This window comes from Callorhinus ursinus, unplaced genomic scaffold, assembly GCF_003265705.2.
Source record: "Callorhinus ursinus isolate GAN/ISIS: 27379988/994484 unplaced genomic scaffold, GSC_fseal_2.0 scaffold100, whole genome shotgun sequence".
NCBI classification, from domain to species: Eukaryota; Metazoa; Chordata; class Mammalia; order Carnivora; family Otariidae; genus Callorhinus; species Callorhinus ursinus.
In genome coordinates, this window is record NW_027397162.1 from 741,254 (window position 1) to 762,222 (window position 20,969).

The window sequence follows — 20,969 nt, forward strand, 5'->3', positions numbered from 1 at the left end:
AAGCTTCCAGAAGGCTGAAGTAATGTCTCTAAACACAGGCTGAAATAATGTCTCTAAACACTTGATCTTACTCAGAAGGCCGAGAAGCGAGAAGACACAGGTGATCAGTGGCAGACAACACTCCTCGGAAATCTTAAGTGCAGCCCCTTAAAGGAGAGAAGGCCCTCCCCCACCCCTGGAAGCTGGAGACACCACCTCTCAGTATCTCTCCCTCTCAGTTCTTTCCCATGGGTTTCCCGGTGAGCGACGCCAGCGCCAGGGCTTTTCGAGCTGTGAGAACTACATTACCCAGGGGACGCTGAGCCGGTCGCCGTCGGCGTGTAGCTAAGAAGGCTCCCGAGAGAGGCGCCTGGGTGGCTCAGTTGGTTAGGCGACTGCCTTCGGCTCAGGTCATGATCCTGGAGTCCCGGGATCGAGTCCCGCATCGGGCTCCCTGCTCAGCGGGGAGTCTGCTTCTCCCTCTGGCCCTCTTCCCTCTCGTGCTCTCTATCTCTCATTCTCTCTCTCTCTCAAATAAATAAATAAAAATCTTTAAAAAAAAAAAAAGAAGGCTCCCGAGAAGGGCAACTTCGTGCGTGCGCATGACGTCGGGGCGGGACTTCCGGCGTCCTCGTCGTGGGGGTTGTTTTGGCTACTCTTAGGTCTGTTCGCTGAATCACACACTCTGATGCGCCGGTGGAGACTGAGGTAACAGGACCGGGAAGGCGCGAGAGGAGGCGCTGTCCCCTGGGGTCCGCGGCTGGCGACGCCGCCCGGGCTGCCCTGCGCCGGGACGGGGACCGCGGGTCCGGGTGTCCGCTCCGCCCACCGAGTCCGACGGCGGCGGCCGCGCCCAGGGAGCCGCCGCAGGTAAGCGCTCGTCCCCCGGGCCCTCCCCGCCGTCCCCCCACCCAGACCCCGGAGGCCCGAGCGGCTCGCGGCCCTGCGGCCCAGGCCCCGGCGTCGGACGGGGCGGCGGCGCTGGGCGGGGGCCCCGTGTGCGAGCGCCGGCGTGCCGGCGTGAGGAGCGGGCTCCGGGCCGGGGGGCCTGAGGCGGGAGGAGGCCGGAGGGAGGCTGGAGGGGGCCTGAGGCGGGAGGAGGCTGCCCGCAGGCGACAGCGCGTGAGGCGGGGTCGCGCCGGGACTGGCGGGCCGAGGTGCGTACCTCTGTTCCGAGGGCCCTGGGGGGTCGTCAACAGAAGAGGGACACAGTCAGTGTTAGGGTGTTAACGGCTTTCCAAAAGCTGCTCGAGGGAGTGAACAGGTTGGGACGGGGGTGAAGAAGACAGAGAGGCCCCGGAAGTGGAGTTCTTGTCTAAGGTCGCAGAGCTGGTGGGAGCACTGCGGACTGAAGCACAGAGGTTAGCCTGAGGTCACTGGGTTCCAGGGCTGGGTGAGATGCAGGGGAGCCTGGAGCGCATGGAACCCTGCCATGGTCACCTGCTTCTGGCAACTTTCCTCTTCATACAGATTGTTACCAGTGCAGAAGCACTTAGGGAACCCCCAGAGGTGAGTGAGTGGATGGTGTTCCGGAACCTCGCTGGTCCTGATCCCTCTCATGATCTCTGTGATTGTGGTGTCCTGGAGCTCTTCACTTACCATTCTTCCAGGCCTTGGGCCTGGGGACCTGGAACAGATTGTAAGCCCAGGGTCCTCAGATCCGGCTGGAGGTTATATGGAGTGGTTCCTACTGCTGGCAACCAAGAGAGTGAGGTGTGGAGGAAGGTTGCCCCAGCATAGGTACCTGTGTGTGCAGACCCGTGGAGGGGAGACTGAGCTGAATAAGGGAACCTCAGTGTCCTTTCTTGTGGGAACAGAGAGCCAGGGGACAGGAGCCAGACCTGGATGACACCCTGAGAAGTTGGGTGTCTATTCTGGAGGTGATGGGAACAACGGGAGGCTTGGAGCAGTGGAGGGATCTGATCAAGCTCTTACGGGGCTTCCTGTGATTGCACCATGGAGAACAGACTAGGGGTGTGAGGAAAGTGGCAGGAAGACCAGGGAAGAGGGTACCTCAGTAGTCCAGTGAGTGTTGATGATGTGGACCAATGCGGTGGCCTTGGAGGTAGAAAAAGTGGCTGGATTCTGAATCAAGTTTTTTTTAGTAGATCTGCATTTTCTGATTTTGAAGGTGAGAGAGAAAAAAGTAGAAGTCAGGGGTGACTGCAAGATCTTTGGTTTATCAGCTGGAAGGCTAGAAGCTCCAACTGGGATGTAGAAGTCGGTGATAGGATTAATTTTCCTTCAAGATACTAGTATTGTTTTGGCCATGTTAAGTATATGAGATGTTTCAGAGAACAAATGAGTAGAAGTAGAAATGGGTAGCTGGATGCACTGGTCTGCAAAATGTGGACCAGGATGGAGCTGTGTTTCTTAGCTTGGGCAGCTAAAACAAAATACCTTTATTTCTCAGAGTTCTGGAAGCCAGGAAGTCCAAGATGAAAGTGTTGGCAGCTTCATTTCCTGGTGAGAGTCTCTCTTCCTGTCTTGCTGATGGCTACCTCCTCACTGTATCCTCACATAGCCTTTTGTTGGTGCAAACAAGTGAAGAGAGCAGGAGATCTATCTTTCTCTCCTTAGAAGGGTCCCAGCCTCCGAATCTAAACCTCCCAAAGCCCCAGCCTCCAAATACCATCACACTGGGGGTCAGGGCTCCAACGAATGAATTTTGGGAGGGTGCATACACTCAGTCCATAATTGCTGTGGATCACATTTAGGAAGGGTAATCTCCGCCATGATGATGTAAATAGTAGTCCAGAAAGGGGAGGGCGGGATCAGAGGCCTGGGTCTCCTGCTTGGTCACCTATGTGTGGAGTGGCAGACATCATAAACACAAGTGAAAGAGAGAAGTGGTGGTGGGAACAGTGTAGAAGTGGATGAGATGGCCACTATGTACAGATGGCCAAGGCTTCTGAGGGATGAGATCCACCTGCACGTGAGGTGGATGCAGAGGCATAGGGGTAGTGGAGGCAGTGAGGCCAGGACTGCTGCTTATTCACTGCTCTGGGGTCACCAGGATTTTGTCATGACCTTGGTGTGTCTAGGGAGTTTCAGCCAGGCACGTGGATTAGCTCAGGGGCCACGTGGTCATGTAGGAGAATTGCTGGACCTGGGGTGGAAGGTCTCTGGCACTGGTTTTGAATGAGGGTTAGGAAGAGAGAGGAAGGCTTGACAGGCGAGAGCCCATCAAGTGCAGCACAAGTGGAGGAGGGTCATGGGTGTCTGAGATCCATAAGTGGTTCTGAGTGGCTGAGGTTGAAGCAAGGAATAGTCAGGCAGGGAGACCTGTAGAGCAGGATTCTGGGCTGCCTCTGCCACTGGAGATGGGGTAGTTCTAGATCCTGTTTGAATTTGCCAGCACTCTCTATGCCATGTGCTGAATAACATGGAGCAAGGAGAACTGGGGGAGGGAGTGGGAAGTGAAGGCCCGAGGGCCCTGGCATTGAGGACCTCAGGGTGAAATGGTAGCCCACACCCTTAGTTATGTCTGGGAGGTATGATCTGGGGGATCCTAGCAGAATTGCTTAACGAGAAAGTATTTCCCTGCAGGCCAGGCCCAGAGCGTAGGTATCGCTAACTGCCCACCTGCCTGTGGCTGCTGGGGGTGGGTATAGTGATCAAACGGGGACCAGGAGGAGAGAGTGGGCATCAGTGGCATCAGGGCATCTCTTCTCTCAGATGGGGACATGAGGTGGGTGAGCAGGGGAAGAATGAGTGGGTAGATGAACTTGGGGTCCTAGGAGAGAAGCTGATTATGGAATGAACCGTCCCATTATTGGCAGAGTTGTGTGACCTTTGAGGACGTGGCCGTGTACTTCTCCCAGGAGGAGTGGGGGCTCCTTGATGAGGCTCAGAGGCTCCTGTACCACAGTGTTATGCTAGAGAACTTGGCGTTTAACAACATCCGTGGGTAAGGCCTTCATTTTCCTCTCAGTATCCTGAACTGTCTTTCTCCCTCTCCCAGAACCAAACTTGGGCTTCTAACTTCCCCACTTCCTTGGCATATGTGTTATGGGTGCCCATGCTAAGCTGTGTGCCCTGTCCCATGCAATGCATTCTTCAAGCAGCCCTAACACCTGCAACCCCATAGTGTACAGGGGAAGGTCTAGGAGTCTGGAGTCTGGCAACCACTGTAATGGATCTCACTTCATTCACTCTCTCCCGGGCGGGATGACTGTGTCCAGATCAATGGCACCTTGTGCCCCAGGTTTTGCCCCTTCTTTTTATTTTATTTATTTATTTGACAGAAAGCATACAAGTGGGGGGAGAGGGAGAAGGAGGCTCCCCGCTGAGCAGGGAGCCTGATGCGGGGCTCAATCCCAGGACCCCGAGATCATGATTTGAGCCAAAGGCAGACACTTAACCGACTGAGCCACCCAGGTACCCTTGCCCCTTCTTTTTTTTTTAATTGAGTTGTAATTGACAACATGTTAGTTTCAGGTGCACAGCATAATGATTTGATATTTGTATATATTGCAGAATGCTTACCACATTACATTTGATTAGCATTCATCACCATACAGAGTTCCAAATATTTTTTTCTTGTCATGAGAACTTTTAAAGATTCCTTGTGATTGCCTATATCAGGAATTGTAAGCATTGTCATGGTCACTATTTACGTGGTCCATAGACCTTTCTTTTTCTTTCTTTTTTTTTTTTTTTTAAGGATTTACTTATTTTAGAGAGAACGCGTGTGCATGAGGGCTTGACGGGAGGGGCAGAAGGAGAGGGAGAGAGAATCTTAAGCAGACTCCCCGCTGAGCATGGAACCCAACGCAGAGCTTGATCTCATGACCCTGAGATCTTGACCTGAGCAGAAACCAGGAGTCAGAGGCTTAACTGACTACGCCATCCAGGCGCCCCCTGTGTGGTCCATAGACCTTTCTTGAAAGACTCTCTTTTGAGACTTTATTGTAATGTTCTTTCCTGTCTTCTGATGTTGCCTGAGTTGCTCTGGTCCAGTGCTGACCACTCACCTGTGCTCTCTTTCCCTAAGGACTTGCTTCATTCGGGTCCCATTTAGTTACACAACTGGGAGTCTGGGGAGCACCCTGCTTGCTTCACAGGGTGAACATGGCAGGATGGTCTCAGAGGAAGCCTGGCCCTGGTGAGTGGCAGCTGGTGGTGGGCGGGTGGGCATGACATCAGGGCTGTGTTCAGAGCATACCAGGAACCTGCCCTGTGTCCACCAGTGTTTTGGTGCATTGCCACTGGACACATCATCTACACTGTTTTCTATGTACTTGACACTTTTCTGATTCTGAGTGACATTTCATCTGTGACTTCCATTCCCTGGCCGTCCCCAGGTTTCTGACCTCCATGTATCATTTGTTCCTCTCCACTGCATGGTCTGCTGTTCTCCCACACATAATGTGTTGTGAGGTATGCACATAGCCTTAAACCCAGATACTCAGTCCCACTTGTATTTCCCTTGGCCTGGACACAACCATTATTCTGTGTAGCGCGGACTTGTCCCCAGACAACAAGTTCCTGCTGAAGGCTGTTGGAGAGGAGTGAATCCGTGATTCTGCCTCCCCTCCCTGTGTTGCACCCCATCCTTGTGCCCTTTGTCTCAAAAGGTCTCCCTCATTCTCTTTAGAGGCCCAGTACTGCAAAGCAGCCCTCCCTTCACATTGCTGCCTCATTCTGAAATTACTCCCATGGATTAAACATTTTATTTATTTATTTGAGAGAGAGAGTGAGAAACAGCATGAGACGGAAGAGGGTCAGAGAGAGAAGCAGGCTCCCCGCTGAGCTGAGAGCCCAATGTGGGACTTGATCCCAGGACTCCGGGATCATGACCTGAGCCGAAGGCAGATGCTTAACCAGCTGAGCCACCCAGGCGCCCCTGTAACACACATTCTTGATGGGACTTCACTCTCTGCAAAGTTAAAATATACTGTATCAGTATTTCTCTACTTTCACATTGTTGGTTTGGAGCAGAGGATGAGGAAGTACCTTCTGAGCAGAGCGTTTCTGTTAGGAGGAGTATCACAGGTCAGGACTTCTAAGGCAGACTCATCAATCCAAAAGACTCATTTCTGTGAGAATTGTGTCCCAGTATTTTTTTTTAAGATTTTATTTATTTTTTGACAGAAACACAGCGAGAGAGGGAACACAAGCAGGGGGAGTTGGAGAGGGAGAAGCAGGCTTCCGCTGAGCAGGGAGCCCGATGTGGGGCTGGAGCCCGATGTGGGGCTCGATCCCAGGGCCCTGGGATCATGACCTGAGCCAAAGGCAGATGCTTAACTCCCTGAGCCACCCAGGCGTCCCTGTGTCCCAATATTGAAAGATGATTTGCACCCTTCTGAGCCAAGCAGCATGTTCTGGGCAGAAGTCATACTTGGGTGGGGCATCCAGAGGCTTCTGGTTTGGTGCAAACCTTCACCAGTACCAAAAGCATGACAGTGGAAAGAAAATCTTCAAAATAGATGTGAACAGTACCTTGTTTGTGATAAGCTGCAGATTCCGTGTATCAGGGAAGCCCTTCACCTGTGGGGAGTGAGATCTTGACCTGAGCAGAAACCAAGAGTCAGATGCTTAACTGACTACGCCATCCTGTGGGGACTGAGATCTTGACCTGAGCAGAAACCAAGAGTCAGATGCTTAACTGACTACGCCATCCACGTGCCCCCTATGTGGTCCATAGACCTTTCTTGAAAGACCCTTTCTTTCCAGCTACCTCAGGCCTTCTCCAGCACCCGGACACTCCCAGTGGTGAGAAGCCACAGTGCAGCATTGAGTGTGGGGAGCCCTTTAACAGTGGAATAAGTCACAAGTGGATTGAATACAGGACAGTTTTCAGTAGCACTTACACCCTTCACCACCAGTGATTCCACACTGGAGAAGGTCTTGATGAATTTAGCAAATGTGGAAAAGCCATCAGCTACAAATACAGACCTCTTCAGCACCAGCAAATTCACGCTGGGAAAGAGCTTACAAGTGTAGTGAATGTGGGAGATTCTTTAGCCACAAAACCCATCTCATTTGACACTGGCGAGTGCACACTGGAGCAAATCCTTATGAGTGCATAGAATGTGGCAGATCTTTTAGCCAGAAATCTGACCTCATTCAGCACTGGAGAGTTCACATACAACATGGTAATGTATAAACACTTAGGAAACCATCACTGTTATCAGTGATGATGAGCATGTCCGTCACCTGCATCTTTTCCTTATTCCCTTTTATAATCTCTCCTTTACTCTCCAGGCCACCTTTGATTTACATTCCTTTACAACTGATTGCATTTTCTAGAATTTTATGATTGATCATAAAGTGTTTACTCTTTTTTTCTGTTTTCTTGACACTGCTTTGAGATTCATAAATGGTGCTTATAGGACTATTTAATTCTTATGCTTTTTCTTTCATGTGTCGTCAACAATATTTATCCATTCATCAGTTTATGGATATTTTGGTTATTTCTACTGTTCAGCTATTGGAAATAAAGCTGATGTGAAAATTTGTTTATAATTCTTTATATGGTTATATGTTTAATTTCTCTTATATTAATGACTCAGTGCACTGTCTGAGTCATAGGGGAGGTAAATATTTAATTTTTTTTTAAAGATTTTATTTATTTATTTGAGAGACAGAGAGAACGAGAGATAGAAAGCACGAGAGGGAAGAGGGCCAGAGGGAGAAGCAGACTCCCTGCCGAGCAGGAAGCCTGATGTGGGACTCGATCCCGGGACTCCAGGATCATGACCTGAGCCGAAGGCAGTCGCTTAACCAACTGAGCCACCCAGGCGCCCAATATTTAACTTTTTAAAAAATACTGCCAAACTGTAATCTAAAATGGTTGTGTCTTTTTGTACTCCCACCAGCAGTGTGTGAGACTTCAAATTCCTTCACACCCTTGTCAATGCCTGGTAAGATGACTTTTTAATTTTACTGTTCTAAAATAAGCATTGGGGGCACCCGGGTGGCTCAGTTGGTTAAGCGACTGCCTTCGGCTCAGGTCATGATCCTGGAGTCCCTGGATCGAGTCCCGCCATCGGGCTCCCTGCTCGGCGGAGAGTCTGCTTCTCCCTCTGACCCTCCCCCCTCTCATGTGCTCTCTCTCTCTCTCATTCTCTCTGTCTCAAATAAATAAATAAATAAATCTTTTAAAAAAATAAAATAAGATAAGCATTAGTATCTCATTCATTTTAGTTACATTTCCGTATGGATTTATGATGTTGAGCATTGTTTCATGTATTTGCCATCTATTTATCTTTTTTTAAATATTTTATTTATTGGAGAGAGAAAGAGAGCACAGCACAAGCAAGGGGAGCAGCAGGCAGAGGGAGAGCAAGAGGGAGAAGTAGGCTTTGCACCGATCAGGGAGCCCCATGTGGGACTCGATCCCAGGACCCTGGGATCATGACTTGAGCCAAAGGCAGACACTTAACCCACTGAGCCACCCAGGCGCCCCTCTATTTATCTTTAATAAATGCCTATTCTCCTCGGGCTAGTTTTTATTTTATGAAATTTGGTTATTTTCCCCTTTTTTTAAAAAAATTTTTTATTTATTCATTTGAGACACAGAGATAGAGAGAGAGCATGAGCAGGGAGAGAGGGAGAGGGAGAAGCAGGCTCCCCGCTGAGCCAGGAGCCCAATGCGGGGCTTTGATTCCATGACTCTGAGATCATGACCTGAGCCGAAGGCAGATGCTTAACCATCTGAGCCACCCAGGCGCCCCGGTTATTTTCCCTTTAATAACACGTAAGATGATGAAACAACAAAGACTTAATATTGGAATTTTATTTGTTCAGTAATGTGAGCAACTTCTTTGTTGTGTGGAATGATTGTTTTTGAATACTGGAAGAATATTCTGTCATTTTTTTTTCTTCAGTTTTTCTTGGGGGCATGTACAATGTAGTGGCTACCTATACCATTTAGTAGCATATTTTCCATCACTTTCTGGGTGTAGGCATTTGATATATTCGGCAATATATCAATAATAAATTAAGCCCTAGTTTGCAGCATTTGCCAACTTCCTTGGTGTAAGTTCTCCCACAATGGCCAGTTTCAAACCGCCAACATGATGTCACCGAACACGAAGTTGGGACGAGTTGGCAGTAGTACAACTTTTTGTTTGAAGCACATTCTCTTTTCACCCTGTTGATACGGTAGCCACAGATAACCTCAAGAACATATGTGATAAAACAGTAGAATGATAAGGGAGTGATGCTATTTGAGTATTTATAACTTAAAGTTTGATATGTAATTGACAAATACACATATTTGAAATGTATATTTTGATGTTTTGAGTCATAAAAACTAAAGTTTCGGTGCACCTGGGTGGCACAGTCGTTAAGTGTCTGCCTTCAGCTCAGGTCATGATCCCAGGGTCCTGGGATCGAGCCCGCATCAGGCTCCCTGCTCAGCGGGAGCCTGCTTCTCCCTCTCCCACTCCCCCTGCTTGTGTTCCTTCTCTCGCTGTGTCTCTCTCTGTCAAATAAATAAAATCTTTAAAACAAACAAACAAAAAACTAAAGTTTCCATGTGCCCTTTTTAAATTTGTTCTTCCCAGCATATAGAATTACTGATATGAGGACATATTCTACCTTTTGAATAATAATGGCTACTTTCAAATATAAACAGAAGTGGAAAAGACTCTCATGGAGCCTCAGTCTTCCATTGTTATTTATGGTCTTTCTGGTTTCATCTTCCTTTATACATATTAGTGGGCTATTTTACCCATGAAACATAGACATCATGTTTTTTAATGCATACTGAAGAATGCTTTTCTAAAATGTAAGAGCTTTTTCATAATGCTAATAACTTTCTCCCAGAATAAAAATATTTTAAATTATAAATATGAAAAAGTCAATGATGAATTTTATCAGTTTTCTCAAAAATGTCTTTTTTCTTTAAGGTAGAGACTAGTTACAGGGGCACCTGGGTGGCTCAGTCGTTAAGCATCTGCCTTCCACTCAGGTCATGATCTCAGGGTCCTGGGATCGAGCCCCGCATCGTGCTCCCTGCTCGGCGGGAAGCCTGCTTCTCCCTCTCCCATTCCCCCTGCTTGTATTCCCTCTCTTGCTGTGTCTCTGTCAAATAAATAAATAAAACCCTTAATAAAAAGGTAGACTAGTTACAATCAGGATACAAAATACGGGGCACCTGGGTGGCTCAGTCGGTTGAGTGTCTACCTTCAGCTCTGGTCATGATGCCATGGTCCTGGGATCGAGCCCCACATTGGGCTCATGCTCGGTGGGGAGCCTGCTTCTCTTTCTCCCTCTGCCACTCCCTGTGCTTGTGCTCTCTTTCTCTCAAGTAAATAAATAAAATCTTTTCTTAAAAAAAAACAAAAGGATACAAAATGTGTTTTGTCGGTCTGTTAACCTATAGGTGCCACATCTCTTTTTTAGTATTTACTTGTTGAAGTGATGAGCCGTGTGTCCATTACAGTTTGCAGCATTCTAGCTTTGGCTCCCTGTATCTCATAATATGCTGACCCTTCCCCCAAATTTCCTGTGCACTAGATATCAATGAATGATGAGTCCCAGCAGATGGGTGTATGGTGGTGGCACCACCTGGAAACACATTCAGGTATTCGATGGGATGGATGCGTGGCGATGACACTGCAGTGCAGCCTGGGGACACACACACACTCAGATACAGGGAGCCCTGTCTGGCAGGCGTGTGATACTGACTCCCCTTAGCACATCCTGGGGAGACCTGACATATACTCTGGGAACGTGCGTGACAAATGTGCAATGCTGACATCCTCAGCATTGCATGGACATGCATGCAGACACTATGTCCACAACACTGATGGTGTGTGACAGATGTGAGGCACACACAGCTGGTATATGTAAAACTCACTGGGGACCTGAGAGGTAGACATGAGGTCTTGACACCTCCTAGCAAGTACGGGGACACAAATTGCACAGACACCCCACAGAGACTCGGGACAGGCATGGTATAGGGACACTACTGAGTCTGGTATGTGGGCCACACAGTCATTGTACGGCCCCCCTGGACCAAGTACAATATGGCAGGGGCACCCTGGTTTGGAGGGAACAACCCTCTCCTCTGTCACTGCACGTTTGACAGTGCACTGAAGGAGGCAGAGGAGGCGCCTTTATAGTCATCCCTGTTTCCTTAAGGCCTGGGTCACAGTCCTCAGGTAGGGGAGATGGTTTTAAATAATTTTTTTTTTTAAAGATTTTATTTATTTATTTGAGAGAGAGAGAGCACGAGAGGGAAGAGGGTCAGAGGGAGAAGCAGACTCCTTGCTGAGCAGGGAGCCCGATGTGGGACTCGATCCCGGGACTCCAGGATCATGACCTGAGCCGAAGGCAGTCGCCTAACCAACTGAGCCACCCAGGCACCCGGGGAGATGGTTTTAGAGGGCGTGCTGACATGGCATCAGGTGGCATAGGTGGGCATTCTGGGAGCCAGTCCTTCTTTCCCTTCTCTTCCTGACTGGCATCAGGAGGAAGTCTTGGTTTAGTGGTGAATCTGTATGCCCCCCTAAATATTACTGACTTCCCCTTTGGCAAACAGGGAGCAGTCCTAAGCAGGCCCCATGAGTTTGCTAGGATGTAATAGCATTATTTTGATTTTATTGTTGTGTTTTCATGGTAACCTATCCTTTATGGCAAGGAAAACTTTTCCCCATTTACCAGAAAGATGTAAAGACTACAATAATTTAAGAAAAATAAATTGTGGAGCGCCTGAGTGGCTCAGATGGTTAAGCAACTGCCTTCGGCTCAGGTCATGATCCTGGAGTCCCAGGATCGAAGCCCGCATCAGGCTCCCTGCTCAGCGGGGAGTCTGCTTCTCCCTCTGACCCTCCCCCCTCTCATGCTCTCTATCTCTCAATCTGTCTCTCTCAAATAAATAAATAAAATCTTTAAAAAAAAGAAAAAAATATCAGTTTAAAGAGAAGAAATTATTTTTCTTTAAGATCTATTTATTTTGAGAGAGTGAGTGAGTGGGGTGATGGGCAAGGGAGAGGGAGAGAATTTCAAGCAGACTCCCTGCTGAGTGGGGAGCCTGATGCAGGGCTTGATCCCAGGACCCTGAGATTATGACTTGAGCCAAAATCACGTTGGCTGCTCAACCAACTGAGCCACCCAGGCGCCCCTAGGGAAGAAATTATTAAAAAAACAAAAAAACAGCTAACATCCCCTGAACACCAACCACATGTCTGGCCTGTTCAGGGCCCCAGTAATTCCTCACTCAGTTAATCCTCCCCATATCTGTCACCTCAGCCAAGTAAGGAATATGCGCCCACTGCAGGAAATGCCTCACATCTGAGCTCACACACTATAGATGACATGCCTCTGGCTTTGGTGGTAAGGGTTCTTTAGGAGTGTTGGAAGTGTTTTTGGAAATGTTGGGAAGTGGACGATACTTGGTGTCTGGGTAAATGTGTTTATTTTATTCAGTATAGATTAGTTTGCCTTTTTTAAAATTTCACATAACTCTAATCCTTACTCCTTGTGTGGCTTCTCTTATGTGGCACAGTTATATTTTGGCATTTATCTCTGTTGTGTCATGAATAGTTAGGATTTTTTTTTTTAATTAGTATACTATATAGATATATATTTTATACTCTACAAATGTAACACCATTTGTTTATCCATTCATCTGTTAATTAACATCTGGATTGTTTTTCAGTTCTTGGTTTTTACAGATAAAGCTGCCACAGATGTTTACGTGAAGTCTTCATGGAAATATGTTTCGTTTCTTTTGAGTTCATACCTAGGAGTAGAGTGTCTGAGTCAGGGGGTAGGTAGATATTTCTCTTATTAAGAAACTGCCGAACTGGGGCACCTGCAGGGTGGGTGGCTCTGTTAAGCATCTGCCTTTGGCTCAGGTCACGATGATCTTGGGGTCCTGGGATCGAGCCCTGCATCGGGCTCCCTGCTCAGTGGGGAGTCTGCTTCTCCCTCTCCCTCTGCCCTGCTTGTACACTTTCTCTCTGTCCTTTGCTGGTTAAGTAGTCATTCCAGAGGGCAGTCTCCTATTTGTATGAAAATGAAGGAATCCAAATTATAATATCAATGACCTATTTTATAGTAGGATAGTAACAGAATAATTCACCATAAGCAAATTGGATTATTCTGTGTGAGTACAGTTCCATATAAGGATGGCAAAGTCAGAGATTTACTCCTGTTTCATTCAGATGCAAATGTACAATGGCCACTACCACACTATTACTACCCCAAACAATAGGGCACGCAAATTAAAATAAAAACACTGTAAAGCAAAAACATTAAAGGATCTCATTTGTAGAGGTTATAATTACCTTCTTTTTATATGTAGAGGATTAATTCAAAATGTAGTAGAATTAATGATACCCAAATATAAGAAAAACATACAAAATTAATGGTTTTCATATATCTCAGCATTAATTAATATACATATATTTTAAATACTTATTTTACAACATCCTTACATTTTCTTAAAAACTTTGAATAACGAGGAGAGAGTTATCCAAAATGTCTTTTTTCAGGAGCCTGGGCCTGTGGTGACAGTCACCACAATCAGAGGATGGGTGGTGGGGAATCAGCAGAACCCTAAGACATAATTTAAAATTCTCTGATCTCACCTCAAATTATCCAGTCACCTGGTGCGGTAATGACAGTGCCTGCTTGGGGAGTTGAGAATAACTGGAACGCTTTCTGTCTCTTCTATCAGTTAGCAGAAACAGTGGTGATTAATAATGCTTTTCCAAGAAGCAGGGGAAACATTAGTGAGAGAAACTTTCCTGTGATCTGTGGAGACTGAGAGTCTCCCCGGAGGAGGGCAATAAATAGTGAGATCTGGGTCAGGAGACACTGCAGCCCAAGGAGATAGGCTAAGTGGACCATGTGCTTCCATGATAAGGTTTCTATCCATATTTATTATTGTTATTATTTAAAGATTTTTTTTATTTTTTTAAGATTTTTTTTTTTTTTTTTAATTCATGAGAGTCAGAGAGAGAGAAAGAGGCAGAGGGAGAAGCAGGCTCCCGCGGAGCAGGGAGCCCGATGCGGGGCTCGATCCCAGGACCTGGGACCATGACCTGAGCCAAAGGCGGACGCTTGACGACTGAGCCACCCAGGCGCCCCCAAATTTATTATTAATATTAACGATTCTTCAGACCTCAGAGAAGCATCCTTATTCATGATGTGGGCAGAGAAATAACATCTTACAAAAGAACCAGAAAATGAGTTGTGGACGGATACGGAGCAGAAGGAAGACTGGGAAGGTACAGGTTGGATTTCAAGAAAAGAAAGAGCCTACAAGCACCCAAAGATACTAGAGTGCCTACTTTTAAAAGACCTGGAAGTGACCATTGCCTTTAGTGACAGTAAACTAGCTGACCATGCTGACAGCAGTCCTGCAGGACGTATAGGCCGAAGCCTGTGGGCAGTAGGGGGCAGCCTGCCATGAGACAGGGACAGACCTCAGATACCCACTTTTGCTCTGAAAGGAACAGACATGGGGCGCCTGGGTGGCTCACTCAGTTAAGCGTCTGCCTTTGACTCAGGTCACGGTCCCAGGACCCTGGGATCAAGCCCCGCATCGGGCTCCCAGGGAGCCTGCTTCTCCCTCTCCCTCTGCCTGCTGCTCCCCCTGCTTGTGCTCTTTCTCTCTCTGTCAAATAAATAAATGAAATCTTAAAAAAAAAAAAAAAGGAAAAGACATGAAAACCTCCTTTCCTTTAAGTCCCCCTGTACAACTAACTGAAGTGCACAAGAAGTGGAGACAGAAAAAATGGTCAGCTCTTCAACTCACCAGTCAACATTGTCAATGTAGGAGTCAGAAAATGTCAATCATTTGGGGGTGCCTGGGTGGCTCAGTCGGTTAAGCGACTGCTTTCGGCTCAGGTCATGATCCTGGAGTCCCGGGATCGAGTCCCACATCGGGCTCCCTGCTCGGCGGAGAGTCTGCTTCTCCCTCTGACCCCCTTCCCCCTCGTGCTTTCTGTCTCTCATTCTCTCTCTCTCTGAAATAAATAAATAAAATCTTTAAAAAAAAAAAAAAAAGAAAATGTCAATCATTTGGTTAAAACCTTGCAATGTTCCCTAGCTTTTCTGAGAAAAGGCAAAATCCTTGCAGAGTCCTGGGGAGCCTTGCCAGACTCGGCGCCATGTTGCCTCTCTAAGCTCTTCTCTGACAAGTTCCTTCCGCTCTCCTGGTTCCATATGCACTGTCTGCTGGCTTTGCTGGAACACAACTGCTACCTCTTCCCTCTGCTTTAATCTCACCTCCCCAACTACCCACGTGAGCCTCCCGCCTCATCTCTTTTCAACTCTTGCCTCACGGTAAGGCCTCTCCTTATATCTCATCCCATCCCCACCCCTACCCTACTCTTTCCCCTAACTGGTTTTGTTTTTCTTTTTTAAGATTTTATTTATTTATTTGACAGAGAGCACAAGTAGGGGGAGTGGCAGGCAGAGGGAGAAGCAGGCTCCCCGCTGAGCAAGGACCCCCCCCCCCCCATGCGGGACTCGATCCCAGGATCCTGGGATCATGACCTGAGCCGAAGGCAGATGCTTAACCAACTGGGCCACACAGGAGCCCCTCCCCTAACTGGTGTGCTGGTTTTCTGTCTTTCTTCCATGATCTTTCTCATACACTGAGAATAGTGGGTGACATATTATGTGCTTCACGGATTTGTTGATTGAAACAGTGCCTAAAGTTTTCTCCACTTTCTACAGGTTCATCCCTAACACTCTGGCAGTTCCTTCTCCTTTCCCCCTCATTGTTCTGCTCTTCAAGGTGGTTACTGCACATGGTTCTCTGAAATAAAACGTGATCCTGGTTGGGAGACATAGCCCTCAGGTTGGCCACAAACACAGCTGCTCCTGCCTCAAGTCTCTGGATAAAGTAAGTAGTACTTATTACAGCATACAGAATTTAAACCCTTCTCAAATGTTCTTCTGGGATCATCTGAAGCCCCTATACAGGCATGGTCAGTGCAGTTATAGATGAGATGATAATTACTTCCCAGCAAGGGGGCTGACCTCATGGTGGGCCAAACCATTATCCTTAGGATAAAATGCCCCCTTTTCATTTGTGCTCTGTGACCATGATGGCCGCTGTCCCCCCAAGGAAATGTAATTTGGTGAATAGACCTTCTCTTTAGGCAAAACACAGAAATAAAATATTTACTAGGAAACCTAATACACCTGACACTAATATAGCACTGTATGTTAATTATACTGGAATTAAAAAAGAAAACCTAGTAAATAGTGTGTGGAAATTTAATGATCTTGTTTCTCCGGAGGCTGCAATATGAGCCCTGGTGAGTATGGGTGGGAGGCATATTTTCCAAGCGTTCCTCGAATGTTTAGTCCTCATCTTCCTCTCCAGGGGTGCATGAGATTTAACCTCTGTCTTCTCTCTTAATGCTGTATCTGGAGTCTTCTTCCTAAGTAAATACACTGAACTCAAAGTCTTCATCCTCTCACATGTAAGCAAATGTGAATTCTGTTTTAGAGACTCGATTGTACAGGCAGGAAAGCCAGTCTGTGCCAGTTCAATCTGTGTTTGTTATAGAAATTCTTTAGTATGTAACATATTTATTCTATTAGATCAGATTATGGAAACTTGCTTTAATTTAGTTATATACACATAAGATGCACAATTTATTTAATCACCTTTTAATTTTTCTCCCCCTGCATCAAGGGGTCTGTTTTCAAATCGATAAGTAATTTAGAGCTAGCATTATGCTCACCACACCTGCATTTGCTTAGTACCTGGGGAGTAAAATTATTTTTTCCCCCCTCCATCTTAGGCCTGTGCCCCCTAGAGCGGCACGCTTCCCCCCCGCCCCAGGCTTTGCTCCTGTCTTTGGTTGATAAGCTGAAAGTGGGAGGAGAAAGGGCCCTGGTCTCTCCAGGCAGTAGCCTCCCTTGGTAAGGCCCCAACTGTGGATAATCAGCCCTTTTTTGCCTTTTTTCTTTTTCTTTCTTTTCCCTCTTCTCTTAGCAAAACCTTTTAGAATGGCTCTTATCTGTAGGCAGCTAATTGTTTACCCCCCTCGTGGGCTGTCCACCTGACCATCTCTCCCAGTGGTGTTCTCCCTTTCCAGGGCGTCCCGATCAACCTCAGAGGGGCAGGGACCACGAGCGACCCCAGGAGGGATGAGGGGTGGGGTGGGGGCAGCCAGAACCCTTAGGAGGGGTCGGGGAGGACTGTGCGGGGAACGTGCAGCCTGCCCCCAGAGGGAGGGGTGCAAGTGATCTTCCCCAAGGGCTACTGTGAAGCACTGAGCACCGCCCACGGGTCCCCCTCTCCACCCAGCCCCCCGGGCAGTGCACAGCTGTGCGCCTCCGGGGAGATTCAGGATTCAGTGGCTGGAGACCTGAAATCCCTGTCACCAGAGGCGCACTGAGAAGTATCACTTCACATGCTGGGTGGCTGGGAATCCGGGAGCCAGGGGATAATTACCCCTTCTTGTCAGGATCGCAGCTGGAGAGCGGCATCCCGGGTGCATTGTTGGGATGGGGACAGGGTCTGCACTTTGAGAGGCAGACTTGGCTACACTCGGAAGGAAGGGGCAACACCAAGCAGCTCCGAGCAGGGCACTGAGTACCAAGACAGGGAGCCTTCCCGGATGGTGCAGTTGGCGCAGTAAACAAGCCAGGCAGTAAGTGCTCAGTCAAAGGCATCTCTTGGGGACTTTCCCCAGAGTTCAGAATCATTCCCTCCCCCTGGCCAAATGGAGGAATAATTCCCCTTGTGGAGTCTTTAAGGATCATTCCAACACGGCAGCAGAAATTACACTTGGAGAGGCATATTAAAGAATTGATTAGGGCGCCTGGGTGGCTCAGATGGTTAAGCGTCTGCCTTCAGCTCAGGTCATGATCCCAGGGTCCTGGGATCGAGTCCCGTATCGGGCTCCCTGCTCCTTGGGAGCCTGCTTCTCCCTCTGCCTCTCTCTCTCTCTCTCTCTCTCTCTCTCTCTCTCTGTCTCTCATGAATAAATAAATAAAATCTTAAAAAAAAAAAAAAAAGAATTGATTATACTCACAAGTCCTAGAAGAGGGAGGCCAGATGCAAACTCAGGGGCCAGATGGAGGAGAGCCCAGGAAGCCGGTTCAACCAAGCAGGAGGGGAGCAGAGAGAGACAGACACAGAACAAAGACCAACAGACAGGAGACAGGAGAAAGCAAGAAGGGACACTTGTGGCAGGAGCCAGCCTTATCACACTGGTGCATTGGTCACCTGGTGTTCACAGCCTGTTTGTGGGGATGCTGAAGCATCAGGGACATGGGAAGTTTAAAAATTTTAGCTTACTGAGTGTGTGTGTGTTGTTTGATTGTTTTATCTTATGAATCATGTTGTGTTTGGGTGTCTCTAATAGCATGTCTCTAAAAATAGTGAGTGATAAGCGTGAGACTGAAAACCACCTTCTTCTCTTTTTGTGGGTTCAGGATTCTTTTTATTGTGCCTGTGACATTAGATTTCTAGTAAATATCTGTGGCCGATGCAAAGTAAACTTCATCTCCTATTTAGAGAAATAGAAGTCATGTTAAATAAAAAGTGATACAAAGGTTGCAAAAGTTGGAGAGCAGGAATGACCAGGAGTTGTAGATGGGTTCCATGTGACCCCGACATGTAACCAGATGTAAAAGTGCTTTGATAGACTCTGAACTCAGCACTCGCTTTGGATCTGCTGAATTTGTTGGGATTTCTAAAGCTTTCGCCCCTCTCAGCCTTTGATTAGTGATAACTTAGTCTGTCTAACTGCTTAAGTCCCAGCCAGAAAAACTGGGGTGGGCATTTTCCTATTACTGTCCCTGAGAGATGCACCCAGCTTAATCCCTAATTGTGCCTGCATGAGGAAATGAGTTAGTACTTTATTTGTCCATGAATGACTGCAGTTCTTCAACAGCATGTTAATCTAGAATTCACTGAGATTCACAGAACATTTGTAGACTCCGTTCACCTTTTTTATTTTTAAATTTTTTGATGACTTTTCATCTTACATAAATTGTACACTTTTACATACTCTCATTGAATTAAGTAATTTTTAGCTTCTATTTTTGGCATTGCTTACTAAGTATTTGCCATAACTCTTGGAAGAAATACACACATTTCTAAGTGGTTTATTTATGTGCTCCATACACACTTGTTAGAGCAGTGCGTAGACATGACACCTCATATTCCCTGTTTATGATTACTCTTCCGGCTACTCTAAATGTCCTCTTCAACTGTCTCTCCAAGCTGGGATTGCTCACTGTGCTCATGAATGAAAAAGAAGACAATATCCTCAGAGTGACCAAGCTTCCAACACAGACACATGTTCTCACCTAAATGACTTCTCAAAGTCACTGAGGTCTTAAATTTTTTCACCCTTCCCTGATGTTTCCCAGAGCTTCCTGCCACTATCTTTAAAGAACTACATAAACATTATCAATAACTCTGTCATTTCTATTTCACTACTGTCTTTCTGAGATAATCTGAATTCCCCTTGCAGAACTTTCCCTTCAGTAACAGAAATGATCATCATTTCCCAGCAAACTGATGAGACCATGCAGTTCAGGTGCTTCCTTCCTCTTGAGATTCAGATACCCCCTTAGTATTGGGGTTCAGATGCTCCTTTTGCATTTGTGCTGCAAGTGTGAAAACTGCAGCTACTGTCCCATACCGAAGTAGCATTTGTTGGGGCACCTGGGTGTCTCGGTTAAGCATCTGCCTTCGGCTCAGGTCATGATCGCAGGGTCCTGGGATCACGCCCCCACCTCAGGCTCTCTGCTCATCGGGGAGTCAGCTCCTCCCTCTCACTCTCCCTCTGTGCTCTTCTCTCTCTCTCAAATAAATAAATAAAATATTTTTTTAAAAACAGCATTTGTTTAGTTGCTCTCCATTTGAGATACATGTCAGGTTCCTAAAAGGAGTTGGATATCTTGGAATATGGGGAAAGAAATAGCCTATGGATTAAACTGTTCCTCAGTGGGTAGGACACAATCACAGTATATATAGGCGGGAGAGAGGTTTTCTGTGAGAACCAGAGGCAGAGCTTCACCCTTGTGCAGTTGCTTCAGGGCAGCCCCCACATCCCTCTTCGGATGAACCTGTCTCGAGTCTTTTCCTCTTGTGCCTGACCAAACGTACTAAAACTCACAAAACTCACTTCGACCTCTTGAGGTTTCATGCATGTGAAGAACAATAAATGATGTTTATTAGTTTACAGCTAAGAATGTATATATTTTATGTCGAAATGACTAGGGAATGATACGTCCATTTATATCAGTAGACTTTGGGGACACCGGAAATACTGTTTTTATTCTCTGGGAGCCTGCTGAGCTTCATGGGGTCTGAAATCATGTTTCTAAGACCTTTTGAGCACTTGCCGACAGCACCCCTTATAAATCCGCGGGAATCCCTTAAGGAAGCCTCCGGAACGTCGTGAGACCGTCACAGAACCTCAGAGCCCTTGGGATGGTTCCGGTGGGGAACGCCCTCCCTACCGCCTCTACTACATTACCCAGAGGGTACCGCGCGGAGAAGCTGCGGGTTGAGCCAACGTGAGAGCTCTTCCGTGCGTTTAACAGCGCTTCGGGCGGGACTTCCGGCGTTCTCGTTGCGGCGGTGGTTTTGGGTGTTCCTGGGTTTGTTCCGGCACCGTCAGGCCGGTCCGGGACTCTGGTGACGGGACCGAGAAGGCGCGCGGGGAGGAGCTGTCCCTGCCGCACAGACTTAGGGACACCGCCCGGGCTGCCCCGCGCCGGGGCCGAGACGGGGACGGCCGGTCCGGGTGTCCGCTCCGCACACCGAGTCCGATGGCGGCGGCCGCGCCCAGGGAGCCGCCGCAGGTAAGCGCTCGTCCCCTGGGCCCTCCCCGCCGTCCCCCCACCCAGACCCCGGAGGCCCGAGCGCGGGGCGCCGGCTCGCGGCCCTGCGGCCCAGGCCCCGGCGTCGGACGGGGCGGCGGCGGTGGGCGGGGGCCCCGTGGGCGAGCGCCGGCGTGCCGGCGTGAGGAGCGGGCGCCGGGCCGGGGGGCCTGAGGCGGGAGGAGGCTGCCCGCAGGGGACAGCGCGTGAGGCGGGAG

The 20,969-nt window shown here is 47.9% G+C and overlaps 2 protein-coding genes across 3 annotated transcripts in view; both read left to right on the top strand.

Moving 5' to 3' along the window:
- The window catches only part of ZNF134 (zinc finger protein 134), a 57,474-nt gene that overhangs the window by 7,470 nt on the left and 29,035 nt on the right, over positions 1 to 20,969 (top strand). The window lies entirely within an intron of this gene.
- LOC112806882 (zinc finger protein 792-like) lies at positions 1,083 to 15,797 on the top strand. Of its 2 annotated transcripts, XM_025849387.2 has the most exons (4): positions 1,083 to 1,488; positions 3,762 to 3,889; positions 4,976 to 5,086; positions 7,803 to 7,962. In XM_025849387.2, exons 1-4 carry the CDS (start codon positions 1,378 to 1,380, stop codon positions 7,810 to 7,812), a joined length of 360 nt encoding a protein of 119 aa, XP_025705172.1. In that variant the 5' UTR covers positions 1,083 to 1,377; the 3' UTR covers positions 7,813 to 7,962. The 2 variants fall into 2 exon arrangements, with proteins under 2 accessions (XP_025705172.1, XP_073745042.1); XM_073888941.1 differs by lacking the exons at positions 4,976 to 5,086; positions 7,803 to 7,962 and adding an exon at positions 15,628 to 15,797.